At 38.2% G+C, this 14,864-nt stretch overlaps 1 protein-coding gene across 5 annotated transcripts in view; it reads left to right on the forward strand.

Annotated features, from left to right (window-relative positions):
* The window catches only part of SOS1 (son of sevenless homolog 1 (Drosophila)), a 52,772-nt gene that overhangs the window by 21,875 nt on the left and 16,033 nt on the right, over positions 1-14,864 (forward strand). For 4 of the 5 annotated variants that reach the window (XM_010562433.1, XM_010562434.1, XM_010562435.1 and 1 more), the window contains 2 exons: positions 11,359-11,486; positions 12,465-13,120. In XM_010562433.1, the coding sequence (XP_010560735.1) occupies positions 11,359-11,486; positions 12,465-13,120 (784 nt within the window). Of the gene's footprint in view, positions 1-4,571; positions 4,710-4,796; positions 4,907-11,358; positions 11,487-12,464; positions 13,121-14,864 lie in introns of those variants that run through there. The other variant, XM_010562437.1, reaches the window with a different exon arrangement.

Below are 14,864 nucleotides of genomic sequence, written 5' to 3' on the forward strand. Positions count from 1 at the left end.
TTTTAGGGCAAGCTGGAGTCTAAGCTAAGCCCAACTGCCAAAGGTTATCAATCTTTTTTGTAACTCCTTACCTACGTTTCATGTAAAATTCTTGTCTTTTCTTATTCATGCTCTACACACACACCCTCCACCGTGTGTAAATCTGATATTGTTGGGTTGGATTTTGTTCTGTATATGATAACCTTCCAGGTTTTCTTCCCACTGTGTGGCTCATCTCACATTTTAGTGAGACACCCATCACTGTGGTTTGTCAGATGCGATACATGTAATGGGCAGTGATGGATAATAGGAGCACTTGAAGAGAAAGATAGTAGCTCTCATGGCAGTAGCTTCATCTGTCAATTAGTACATATATGTGCACACAGCATATGAATCCCTCCCTCAAGTAGTCTCTGCTGGCAGTAACATTTTCTTCCTTATATCTGGAATCTTCAAACAGATTCCAGCTTGGTTATACTTAAAAATGGCCTTATGGAAGGGTGTTTGCCACAGAAGGGTATTGGTAGAGTTATTTAGCCGTATAATCTTGACAATTGCACTGATGCCAGGTTGTATTGAATTCTTTTGTACGGTGAGAGACCCGATTTAGTGATTGCAGGCATATCTATGAACAATCAAGTTAAAAATGCTATGAAAATGGATCTCTTTATTTCAAGAGACAAAATGTTGGCAAACTAGTGTGTGGAAAAACCCACTTTATTTCTGTTGAATGTAGATATACTGAAGGATAAAGGGGTTAGCATTTTTCTTTGAGCTATGTTGTGTAATCTTGCGTACTTTGAAGTTATCTATTTAAAATGCCTCTCAAAGTTACCTTCTAACTATGCAGATTACAAAAAAAGTAAATTTCTATCCACTGATGGTTATCCTATTTAGAAATTAAAGCCCTCCTGAAGTTTGGCAGGGCACCAGGAATGCACAAATACATATTCTATTTTTAGCTGAAGCTCCTCGCTGTAACTTTGTTGGAAAACTAGCATATGACTAAGGGCTGTGTTTTCCTTCAACCAACATGAAAGTCCCCAAACTTTTATATAAGAAACTAACTATATAAAATAGCAGCTTCATATGAGACTGTGCTTTTCTGCAGATTTGCAGATAATAGGAATGGGCTTTTCTAAATCATAGAATATTAGAATTCTGTGAACAGAAATGTGGACTCTTCAGTGAAAGGTGGGGTGGTACAAATAGTGCGGTTACTTATGACCTTGGGTAGTTGAAGAAAGAAGTTTACAAGATATTTAAATTGAATTGGGCACTGTTTCAGATGCTGTAAATTTGTGTGCATGTGTGATACTCTTTCATTTCTTTGGGTAAATAGAAATTTACTTTAAAATTCCTTTTTTTCCAAGTAGGAATGGCTCAAAGCATATATAAACTTTGCTTAGATAAAATAATGTGTTCTGAAAAACAGGAGAGCTAGATAGATTTGATCTTCTTAATGGTTTTTTTTTTTTTAAACCAAGTGCAGACTTGGCTCCCATGACTTCTGAATGGAAACTTCTTGTCTCTTTGCAAATATTTTTTAGTTGGAATTCTACCTATAATGATGTTAAATTCTCGGGATGCTTTCATTTTGCAACAGCATCTAGTGTGTTCTATTTATTTTTTCAAACTTTGTTCTTAGACGATAAATAACTTGCTAGTCTTTACTGACTGGCAGTTCAGCTCAAGTAGAAATACTCCTCAATTAAACTTTTTTTGTCTTTCTTTCACTATGCTAATGTAACTTTAAAAAAAAAAAAATCTGGTTTGACAAGGTCTTCCAAGATGAGAAACCACCCTTTTCCCAACCTGAAGATATTGAATTTGTTACATGTTGCTGGAGAAGGCATGGGGTGGTGAAATGTTAGTAGGTTAGGACTGGAGTATCTTTAGGTTGATCCCGTAAGTCTCTTGCTCTGTGTGTTGTGTTGGGTAACACATGTCAAACTATTTTGGGCTTTCACTTCACTTTGATTCTCAGCCTTCTTTCAGCCAGGCTCACGGTCCAGAGTGTAACAAATATAATGAAGTTGGTTTGCGATCCCATCTGTAAGTGGTGTAACCCAGGCCAGCGTGGAGAACCACTGACTCTCAATTAGTTGAACTTCGGCTGTCTGCAAAGTTTTTACAATATCTGCAATTGTAGATCATTGTCTCAAAACACTGTCTGCATTGCTTGTATTTGGTACAGGCACTGTAATTAACAGATTCTCTTGCTTTAGTCGATTCTTAAAGTCTTCAATTAAAAACAGAAAATCACAAATTCAGACTAGCTATGAATTATTTTAAGAAGGTATTTACTTGGTGCTAGCAAAGGATTTTATTTTCTGAAATCACTTTGGTGTGTTTCTTTCCAAACACAGTAACTTGTATGTACAATACTGTTTTGAAATAAATGTAAAAGCAGAAGTATTACTGTTATACATGTGTTTCTATTTGTAACTGCAGATGAGGATGACTTTTTTTTACATCCATTGGAGATAATGTGCAATTTTATGTCTCTGTGACAGATGAAGGCCTATCTGCTGGAGGAAATGTAGCTTGACCAAACTGTTGCTAGTGCGTGATAAGGACTGCAAAGTGTATTTGAGTGTTTCTTGGGAGAAAAAGCTGGGGTGATGTAAAATTGATCTCAAGTCTAAGAAGAGATTTCCTAGAATATGACAGTAGGTGAAAAATTTAAGCAACTTCTTCATGTGGTTAAGCTATGAAGACTTATATTGCAACTTCAGTGTTGTAAAGGAACAGAAGTTGTGCCTTATGGTAGAAGTTGGAGGTGATACAGCCGGGTAAATGAGGTTCCATACTTCTTTCTTGCTTGTGTGGTTTCATTGACAATTCTCTTGCTTTTCTCCTTTAAATGCTAGTGAGCTTATGCTTTAAGTCAGCTGTGTGTTTGGCAGCCAGAGGGAAGATGATAGGGGAGAATAAAACTTGGTCACGCTTGTGTGTGTGCGCACTTTTTTCACAAACTTGGTTATTGTTAATCTAACTAATTGGGCTCTCTGAGGTAACTCTTTAATTGAAAAAGTTACTCAGAATCTATTGAATTTTTTCTTTCTAGCTGTGGTGCTCATTGATGGATTTCCTATGTGTTTGTATCAGAGATACATATAGGCGCATGTGTATCACTTTATTTGTCAACTTGACAACATGACTTATGTCCTCCGTTATGGAGTTGTGATGGGGCTGTATGTTCTGTTGTATAGCTTTTTTCTTTTTACACAGGATGTATCTGGGCTTTTGAGAAGCAGATGTCTCTTTCCAGGGAATTTTCTAATGCGAAGTAATTACCTTGGAGAATATCTCTTTCCATTATCCTGCCAAAATTGCTTTTCTGCAAAAGGTGGATAAAATCTAACAAAAGCAAAAGTAAAAAATTACTCCTTCCACTTTGCTTACAGACCTCAGTGACACTTGAGCTGTGTTATTGTCAATCTGTTGCCAGACCAACAAATGCTGTACTTTGATATCTTGAAGCAGGGAGTAGGATGGCACAGGGCCAGACTGTTCTTACCTAGATGATGCCCTCTTTGGGGAGTCAAATGAAGCACTAACTGAACTCCAACTTTTGACTTCACTTACGTGCTTAACTGTAGGGTTCCAAAGTCCTGCTTTCTGATCCATTTTCTAGGAATACCTGCAAGGCAAATTCTCCCTGGTACTGTGGGAATTAAGAGAGCTGTACTGGGGCAGACTGTTCTCTGGGGCTGGTGGTCTGTTCTGGTTTTCAATGACTGCTGCTCATGATGGTAGATAGCTCTTTAGCTTACATGGCAGCAGTTTATCCTGAACACCCAAGGCCAAGCTCTCATGAAAATAGATGGTTGTTACAGGAACTTGGACAAATTTTGATCCTTCCCCCCCCCCCCCTAAAAAAAAGTTTTGACACAATCCATCAAGAATTGAATGTTAAGAAGCTTATTGTAGCTGAGATTTGCAACTTCTATAGGATGACATTAGTTTTTGTGACTGGCAGTTATGATATAGTCCTTGATACACTTGTATTGCTGTATAGTCTTTTAATAGCAGTAGTATATTTCCCTGTCCTCATCTCCTGCCTCCATTCCTGTCACCTTCTGTGCAAAAGGGGGATCCTCGGAGAGAGGTAGCACTACGGTTGAGACTTTCATATACTTGATTTCTTCATTGGAAATGTTTCTGGATGTGGAGTTGTGGATTTAGTCCTACTACCAGCATGCTTTCTCTGTTTGCTCTTATAGCAATGGAGGTCTGTGTTTTCTGTCAATACTTTGATATTTTCAGTGGAAACTGATGGAAAGATGTAGGAAGTAACAAACACAAGTAAAACAAGCTGTATTCATGGTTTCTGTAGACCAAGTCTACAGATGGGATTCTGTTTGTCATCCCTCAGTTCCTCTGCTGGTTTTGCCTTAAGCAGGGTTCCTCTTAAAATCAACAGGGTTCTACTGTTGCTTCCCAGAATGATCTCTGAAATCGTGACTTCATCTTACGTAGCGTTCAAAAATTCATACATTTCTATCCACACATAGAGGTGCCATCCGGTTGAGCTTCCAGCCTTCCAATCTTGGCTGGGAAAGATCAGACTTGAATTGTGTCGAAGCAGTGAAAGTGGATTTTAATCCACTTTGGAATTATAAAAGAGAAGGGAAGATGTTTTCAAATTGAATTTGTCTTTACTATGATGGAAAATTTGGGGGAAGAAAATGGAAGACCTCAATTACAAGTGTGGAAGCACATAGGTAAATATTTTGTGATATTTCGAATACTGATCTAACTAAATGTTATGAACTTAATTATGAATTTTAAATTTCTAATGTATTCTGCAGGTCTGCTAATAATGATGAGACAAACCAAAGTGACAGTAAGAAAGAAGAGAATTTCAGAGCATGAAGGCTCTGGAAGGATCTGTGTGAACTTGTACATTTGTTGCAGAAAGGTAATGAATCTGCTGTGGAAGAGACATCAGCATATGCAAACAAAAAAAAACAAAAAAAAAAACCAAAAAAACCCCAACCCAAACCATATTTTTGAAGAATGCAGACCAAATGGGTCTTCCATACTCTGAGAAGACAAGGCCTCCTGCGAACAAAGTAGCCATTTCCCTAGTAATGGAATCTGGGCGTATAAAATGTGTATATGGCAGCTAGTAGCCTACAAAAAGTCTGAATGTTTAGGAAATGGTTTTATGAGAACATCAAGGAACTTATTTGAAAGCAAGACTTTGGTTTTGTATCTGTTCCTTGATGAAGGAAATGTTGGTTGTGTAAGCTCAATGAGAATTGCTCACATACATGAATCCCTTCCCAGTTGCAGAAACTGAGAGCAAAAATACACTTCCTGCTGAGCAGACACCAGTTGAAATACCTAGCAGGCTGCAGTAGCACTTGAGCAGACCTAATCTGAAATACGGTCTGCTGACAGGCTGGGAATTCATGGGAATGCTAGTGGCAAATTGGCCACATAAGAAACCTGTTACAGAAAACTTTGAACTGTTGAATTGGTGAAACACCAACTGACAGACTTCTTTGTAGTACACATTTCTGAATAGCTCTTCCTGATTTTTCCTGTGTCCATCCTGATTTGAAAAATGGCACTTACTTCGAGTAGTGTAATTTATTTCTGAAACACTTATTTTAATTTCATTTCCCCAAATAAGAGCATCCACATCAAGTAATCAAAGTAGCAATTCCTTTAATTCATGTTTCTTTAGTCCAAGTGGTTTCACTTTTTTTGGGCTCAGGTGAAGTTTGATGTACTTAAATTTTCACATATCTTTGAGATCTATTTTAAGTCACATAGTCAAGCTGTGAAAGAACTGTGAAGCTTGTACTAAAAGTTGAAATGCTTCTTATTTTCCTCTGTTTTAATGCTTACTTGTACAGTATGCTTCCTAATGGGCTGACCATATTTACATTATGTGAGTTAAAACTTAATGTGAAATAAAAGATGAGGGCTTTTTTTGCTTCCCTTTTAAAATGTACTTCCGAGAGAATGCTGGAAGTTTTTTGTAACTATTTATCTGATATCTGAGGTTTGATATCTGACATGTTTATGTAAGATTATGTGATTTAATGTAACTTTTTAAAATTAAACTGAGAAGGCATAGTTAAACTTTGAGTGGAGAAAAAGGTTTTACTATTACTTCAGTAATATATTAAGTTCTGTTCCACTCTTAATGCAAATAACACTGCTGCTGTAATGTACATCTAAATAAACAGTTATATAAATGTATGCATTTTTTACTGCACTGTGCTCAAGATTGTCTGAGTTTATATGAAAACAAAATGACTTTTGAAGTTTCAATGCATTAAAGCTGTGTAAGTATGTCCAGAATTATGGCACATAGAGTTTCCTTTAAGCTTCAAGTGTGAAGTGCCTTTTAGACTGCTAGCATTTTCCAGAAGTGTATTGTGTTCCCTGCAGTTGTCCCCATTTGCTGTTCCAGATGATTTCCTGATGCTTTCTAAAAATCAAAGTTTCTGGGTATGAGAGCACTTTTTTCCCAGCATACTACTGCTTTGGGCTGAGGCTTTTTGTTATTTGGAGGAATTGCAAAAAGTCGGAAAGAGCTCTTGGGCAACTCAATGCTATTGAGCCAGCTTCCAGGATTGTTTTATGGCAAAAGGCCAGCAGACCTGCCTGCCTGCATTTGTCAGAGGAGAAACTCTGTTCATTTTTATTCTTGATCATAAAATAGCCTGTTTCAGGATTACCTTTTGGTAGGTACCCCATTCTTAGAAACATGTTGAAGAAAATGATGACGCATTAGAACAGAAGCTGGAGTGACTGGTGTTGGTGCACTTAAAGTTCTCGCAAACGTTGCTTACTTACATGTCATTTCCCTACAGAGTTGATAGCTAGGTCACGCTACAGATCAGGCTTGCTTTACCAGCCATGCAAGTGTTTTGTTGCCTTGCTGTGGGCTTCAGCATGTCTGAAGAAATTACGTACTGGGTTTTGAAGAGGTTTCTCTGAAGCAGCACTAGTTTGAGCTCATTGTTCTGAGTACTGCGGTGTGCAGCTTCCACTTGTAACATGGGACCACTTATGCGCTAAACTTCTTGGATTAATGTTTTGAGGGCACTAAGTATCGTTAGCACCTACAATCATATGATCTTGGGTTAAGCTTACATTAAGAAAATTCAACTGTGATTTCCCTGCCTCCCATATGCTGTTGTGTCTTCAGTGTATAGAAGCTGATTTGTGATCTCTCCTCCCAGATGAATTGGGGAACCTGCAGTTCACAAATTTCAGTGGTTAGATTTAGAATAATATTCTAGGAAGGCAGAAGTCTAGATTGTGATATAAGCCCTGAAGTACAAGATTTTATATGCATTGTGACACCTACTAGTATTGTTATACCTGCATTTTCTCATCATAAGTATAAATGTTTTTTCTGTCATTGTCTTTCTAGATAGATGTTTCCCTGACAGCATAAGAGAAGGAATAACATAGTCTAACTTTGTACCGAATGAGGAGGATGTCTTTTGTATCCATTTGGAATTTCCTGATTTTATAAATCTCTAATCCTTGTGTTATGCAACAGGTAGAACAAAATACCTTGTCTTCCACTTCTTGATATCTCTTCAGAGCTTGTAGCCTAGAATGTAGAGTACTTTTTTTTGTTAGAAACTTGCCTTAGCAGTCTTATTTTCCAAGTTTGTTTTCCTGGAATGGCCAGGATACCGTGCCTATAGTATTGTGAATCATTGCAGTCATTACAAACCAATATTTTCTCATAAGTTTTTTAATAAACACAACAATTAATACTACTGATAATCAGAAATCTGCATCTCCTTCCCATAATAATACAGTATTCTTCACAGGACACTTTATTTTAAAAAAAAAAAAAAAAAAAGCACACTTTTATTTAGTATCTATGTGATTCGTTCATTAGGGGGCACTGCACAGCTATAGAAGAATCAGTGGGATTTGCAGAGAAACTTGGCTGCGTTTCCAGTGTTGCCATTTCACTTTCCATAAACTCCTCTTCCAAACTGTCTGGGGCCAGTGTAAGATGAAAGTCATTGCTGTAATTTAAGCTCAGTTCTGACTAAGACTGTTTTTGATAGCAGTTTATGGTAATTATAGAATGCTAGAATATAAACTTCCAAATTCCTTTTCTGTGTGCAGAAAAAGTGTCTTCATAGTAGTTCACAGCACTGTCTGATTTGCCAGTTGTGTTGGTCGTACACTTGAGAAGAGACATAGTTCTACACGCTACTTTCTAAATGTTAAACGTGGAGCTTAATTACACTCACTGGACTTTGATTTAGTTTGTATATACAGTTGGAAATATGGGTTACTTCCAGTGGGTCCTGATGGGGAAATGTTAGCCTCGCACAGTTTCTTGCTCTCCAGCCCTGTACACAAACGTGTTTTGCTTTTGGACATGGACTTTTCTGTGATGAATACCAAAATTTTTCTAACTAGAGGGAAATTGCTGTAAAAGGCATTTTGTAAACAACAATGGCGCAGAATGCTTTGCAGTAGTGAACATTAATCTGTACCAATATGTTTCTGAAGAGAATGTACAGGGAGTAATTTTTTTTCCAGGTATTCGAGTTGATAAGGTGCTACATTGAGAAAATTCCTGATTACTTTATAGGGGCTTATTTATCGGTTTGGTTTAGTGCTCCCCTTATATGTGTTAGCCTACACTTGCGTGGGTTTCTTTTGAGATTTTTCTGAATTTCAAAAACTTTCTTCTTTTGGGATATGGGCCGTTTTTGTTCTGCCTTAAGCTAGGCACCATGGATCTGTGTTACTATGGAGCATTTAGGTTATATAGACAGTATTAAAAATAAGGAAATAATTTCATAAGCTTTATTGCATGTTCAGCCTAGTTTTCACCAATTTTGTCCTGTCTTTTACATGCCTTTTGCTCCTTACCATGTCTCCTGTGGTACCTTTACAGGCAAATGGCAGAATATTGTAGGATCTAATAAGGCTTGTTTTCAAGACTAGGCTAAAACAGTCTTGTTTGTTATTGAAGAGGAGCTACCCAGAGATAACAGGAAAGCCAAACTCTTTTGATGGAAGTTGGCAAAGAGGCAGTGCGCAAGGCAAAGAGCCTCCTTTGAACTCTTGTGCGGGAAAGATGCAAAATCTTAGAGGTAGTTAAATGTTTTTCTTAGCTTTCTTTCAGGATTTCTGCCAGTGGTGCTGCACCTGCCTCATTTATCTGAAGTCTTCTCTAAACCTAGATGATCTGCACAACTGAAGCAAAGGGAAGATGATACCTCTGTGTTAAATCTAGAGAGTAGAGGAATATAAAACGAGGGTAGTCTGTTCCTTCTTGGAGTGATGTATTCTCCCTGAGACCTTTTGGGAAGTAACTCCTGTTGTGGTGCATTGTCAGGCCTATTTCAGTGGTTGTCTCATGAGTAGGCACTCATGCCTAATGCTGCTTAGGTCAAGAGTATGACAGATTACACTACATGAACCAAAGCTGCCTCGAATAAACCTTGTTGTCATCCTTATGGCTAAAAATGCAAATAAAGTAGTTCTTGGCATTGATAGCTATTGCAGTGAATGATTAACTCTTGTCAGGGAAAAAATTAATGCTATTCTGTGACCCATTCAAATGTTTAGTATGAATATGTTGTGTTCAGTTGGATTTTGGAGGACAATACTTTCCATTTCACACTGGAAGCAAACAGCACATTTATACTGTTTCCAAGGGTGTCTTACTCTGGTCCACACAGCCTGTTGCTTCACTTGTACCACTTCCATCAAAACCAATCTTTCAATTGTGTGGAACCAGTTCCTGGTGTGTAATAGTCTGAAACGCTTGTCTCTTAATAATCCTGTAAATAATTATCTCAGTTTTATGTGTAAGCCACAGCTGTACAATTTTTTTCACTAACTATAATGTGAAATGAAGATTTAAGATGAAAATCTTAAGATCTGCCACGTTTTTAGCCTCAGATGTTTGTTTTATAAAACTTATCTGTCACAGGGATAGTTAGGCACAGAATACTAGTATTAACCCTTCTTGTCCAGTTTTAGGTTATAACTATTACATTTTTTTTGTCCTTTAAGAAAAGCTGAGTTAGTGTATGAAGGCATTAAGGTATCTGTGTATTCGGGGTGCGTAAGTCCCTATCTGGTTTTACAAGCTGGCCATCGTTAGATGCCCCCATATTTTCTGATGAACAGCCAAGCAACCTCTCCATGGAGGAAGAACATTTACTTCTCCCCATCATCCCTCTGGTTGTTGCTTTTCCTCTTTGATTTTTTTTGTGTGAAAAAAATTACAGTCCTCATGGATGATAAGCTGAACACAAGCCAGCAGAACACCCTTACAGCAGCGAAGGCCTGTACTGCTGCATTAGCAAGTGTGCAGCCATCGTGCTGAGGGAAGTGGCAGTTCCTACCTGGTCAGTACTGGGAAGGCTGTGTCGGGAGAACTGCATCCAGCTCAGGCTTCCTGTTGATGTTGGTGTACTGGAAGTGGAAGGGCTTGTCAAGATGACGTGAGGAACGGAGCACGTGATGAAGGAGAAGCTGGGGGAGTGGGCTTATTCATTCTGGAGAAAAGGAGGCTAAGGAGGAGGGGAAGCCTTCCTGCTGTCTTTGACTGTGTGATGGGGTGGGGAGGGCAGAGAAATACTCCTCACAGCTGCATAGTGCTTCCACATATTCCCCTATGAAAAGTCAATAAGGGAAATCCTGGATAAGGAAAAAAAATTTTCACCATGAGGTATTTCAGATATTGGAACACATTGTCCAGAAAGGTTGTGGCCTCTCCATCCCTACAGCAATTCAAAACTCAGTATGGCCCTAGGCAACCTGATCTGTGTTGGCCCTGCAGTTGAGCTGGAGGTTGGATAAAATAATCTTCAAGGTCCCTTCCAACCTAAATTACTGATTAGACTGTTGTTAGTGAGGTGTGAGCCTTTGTAATCTTCTGTTTATAAGTGCGATCAAGGAATTTTGCTTAGCTTTTGGTCCTGCTTGCCTGTTACGGGAGTGTTTGTACATTTGACATTCCACAGATTTGATCTTGTGCTGTAAAATGATATTTATGGGGATCTCCTTCCTCACTTGTTTCTCTTAAGATTTAACACCTTTGATGGGTTCTTTTTTTGGAGATGTAAGGTAAATCAAACTAGTTTTGAGGTAAATAATGTGTGCCTGGGTGCATCTGTATCTGGGGAACTAGTGACTGCTGCTCTTAATTTTACTGAGATTAAGCTCTTAGCAGACAGTTGTCTGTCTCACTTGTGTCAGTAATGCACCTGGTTATTTCATTAACTTTAATAACAAGCAGGAGCATGCAAAATCAGCAGATGGTTGGATTTCTTCTTCCTAGGTCAAACTCCTGGCTTTGCACATACCAAAAGGATTGTAACACTTTTTGTATTTGACTTTCAATGTTCACAGCAATTGGAAGAAAAAAGTGAGGATGAAGAGGATAAAGAGTGCTTAAAGCAAGCAATAACTGCCCTACTAAATCTTCAAAGCAGTATGGAACGGATATGCTCCAAAAGTCTTGCAAAACGAAGGCTTAGGTAAACATGTTTCCATTTTTCCTGCTCTCTGCTCTTAATGCTTTGCTATAAATCCAGGGCTCCCAGTTTCCTCTTTTAGTAAACAATGAACAAAATAGTTTGTGACAAGCCTGCTTTTTCAGAGGAAGTGACATCAAAGCCAAGATAATTTGTTATTGTTTTAAAAGCGTTCTAATTTCTATGTGTCCTTGCATACTGGTAGTTGAGATGTTCTGAGAATTCGCTGGTAAGAAGAAAGTTACAGCATTTGTGGGTAAATTATGCTCAGATAATAAATATCCACCTAAAAATATTGTAGAAGTACATTTCTGTGTGATTAGAAGGGAATGTTCTTGAATTTGAAACTAATTAATCTGAAGAGTTTTTTGTGCAATGGCTAGTTAAAATTATCACTGGGTAATAGAAATAGATGCATAGATAACTAGTACTTGATTGCACTGTTATAGCAAATCCTTGGATTATACTATCTGCTGTTTGATTTAATGTTAATATTTGTGCAGTTATTTAAACATGTTAAAACTTTGCTTTTGCTCTTAAAATTGTTTCAGTATTTCCTTTGCCAAACAAATTCTGTGCTGCAAAGTGTAATCTTTAGACTTGGACATGAATGTATTTAACAGCTTATTTTCTCTGAATGTGCTTCTTTCAAATTAATGCGGTCTAAAATTGTTTTGTTGGCTATGGAAATGAGTGGTTTGTTAGGCAAAGAAGCACTAACGGTTTGCCTGCTTCTGATTGCCTGTGTTTAGGTAAAACATTTATTGCATAGAAGATAAGTAGAAAATTTATCAGATGAGGTACTTAAGAGAAACATTAGTCAAGGCTTGCAATGGTGCTGATACTGAGTGCTGAAAATGCATTCTCAGTGGAATTCTTATCACTCAGAAAGATGATCTTGTGTTTTTGCTGTTATTGGTGGTTGTGGTTTTTAAACACATGTATACTAACAGGCTCCCTTTCTCCCATCCTTCACTGAAGTGAATCTGCATGCCGATTCTATACTCAGCAGATGAAGGGGAAACAGCTAGCAATTAAGAAAATGAATGAAATCCAGAAAAATATTGATGGTTGGGAGGGTAAGGACATTGGACAATGCTGTAATGAGTTCATCATGGAAGGAACACTCACACGTGTAGGAGCAAAGCATGAGAGACACATATTTCTATTTGATGGCTTGATGATTTGCTGTAAGTCAAATCACGGCCAGCCAAGACTTCCTGGTGCTAGCAATGCAGAATATCGTCTAAAAGAAAAGTTCTTCATGCGAAAGGTACAAATCAACGATAAAGACGACACTAATGAGTACAGACATGCTTTTGAAATAATCTTAAAAGATGAGAACAGTGTTATTTTTGCTGCTAAATCAGCTGAAGAGAAAAACAACTGGATGGCAGCACTGATATCTTTGCAGTATAGAAGCACGCTGGAAAGGATGTTGGATGTAACAATGTTGCAGGAAGAAAAAGAGGAGCAGATGAGATTTCCAAATCCTGAGCTTTATAGATTTGCAGAACCTGACTCTGAAGAGAATATTGTGTTTGAAGAAAACATGCAGCCCAAATCTGGAATCCCCATCATCAAGGCAGGAACTGTTGTCAAGCTCATTGAGAGGCTGACTTACCACATGTATGCAGGTGAGGCACTGCATTTATATAGCCAAAATTCAAGGTGATGACTAGTTTGTGCTTCTCCTTCTGTGTTAAATACATGCAGCAAAATATATAAAGTGTGTGGAAAGCAACTGTGCTTTGCAGTGCACATATTCTAACATGCTTTTTGAGTTAAGGTTTTGAGATCTAAATATGTACCCCTGTAGCAGTTAAAAATATGACTCCCATTTTGCTGAATGTAGTGGAGTATGCGTGTGCATAATGTTATTCTCGTGCAAGGGACCAGAGGAGGTGGGGGCCTGCAGGAATTGTGCTCTAGACAATATTTTTCCTGTATGCCCCAAGCTACAGGAATTGCCGTCCCTCGAGACTTCCGAAGCTGGGTGGCACATGGAGCGCCAGCATTGTGGGGGAGAATTATGGGCCCAGTGTTTTCAGTTAAGGGTTGTACTCTTATCAACTATTACCTGTGTCCATGCAGGCATGTAATGAAAAGACCAAATATCAGCTTGCCAGAAGCAGTCACTTTCGTAATTTGGCCTTGGAACTTCACCTTAATCAGAATATCAGTGGGAACTTGATTTAAGGACTTTTGACTTCAGGTTTCTGTTTGTGTTGAAGACATCGAAGGCATTTATGTGATCATCCAGTCCAACTTCAGTGTGTGGAGTTTTTATTGATAATCTTCCAGGATTTTCCTAAGCTGTGCTGAAAAGCATGGGGTTGGGTTTTGGGTTTGGAATTGTTATTTTTTTGATTCTACCTGTATGTCAGTTATTCTAAAACTTCATGCATCTTGGTAGTAGTGCTTCTCATGTTCAACTATAGATTCTTTTCTCCCCCCCCCCCCCCCTTTCTTTTTACTCTTTATACTCTGATTATCCTAAATTATTGTTCTGCAGCACACTCCTGGGTACGCTGCATAGACCAGGAATATTTGCTTGGAAGAAGTGGGGAGTAAGCAGAATATAATTAGTGCAGTTTAGTGCTTTTTTTTGGTTTTAAAATGCTTGTATTTACGTCTCTTTACTCCGTTACTTTTATTGGTCTTCTCCACATTTCCTTCAGTTGAGCTTTCCTGACGTTTATTAGAAACCCAAATGCAATATCGTGCTGGCAGTTTTTACCAGAGCAGTTTTGTGCCTGTCTTCATTTTCTTGTAATTTTATAAACTTTTAGCTCTTGGCTTCGAATTTTAACAGGCATGATTTATGACATAATCTTAGGGTTTTGGAAGTTAAAATAAAACAATTCAGCCTTAGAGAAAGGAAGATACTTTTTTTTTTTTAAAGCTAGCATTGTATTTGGCAGAGAATTAGCAAAAATGGTACTTCATTAGTGCCCTTGTGAACATTTGCTTTGCTTTGGCTAACTTACATGCCATCAAGAATTGCCCTTTCCATACGCACTGGGACTTTGGTTCCGTAGCCTTGGTGTTGCTCCAGGCGCTAGCAGTGCTCTCCATGCATCGGCTCTGTCCAGGGAGCCACAAACTACATTCTCCAGTTCCATAAACCAGAAAGGCCTGTTTTTAAAGAACATGTGGCTTGTTGAAATAAGTCTCTTGTATTGGTTTTTTGCATCTGCATGTCTTTTTGGCCTTTCTAGCACAAAGGACATCAAGGAAGAATTCAGATCGACTGATAAGATCCACCTTCTTTCACAGTCATTTAAATCCCTGCTTGTAACAGCCCCTATTTAATAAAGCTTGAAGTAGGTTGCCTGAAGCCTAACATTGTAGGTATGTGTGACATTGACCAAACTATTG

This window comes from Haliaeetus leucocephalus, unplaced genomic scaffold (assembly GCF_000737465.1).
Source record: "Haliaeetus leucocephalus isolate CR32 unplaced genomic scaffold, Haliaeetus_leucocephalus-4.0 Scaffold160, whole genome shotgun sequence".
In the NCBI taxonomy this organism is placed as follows: domain Eukaryota; kingdom Metazoa; phylum Chordata; class Aves; order Accipitriformes; family Accipitridae; genus Haliaeetus; species Haliaeetus leucocephalus.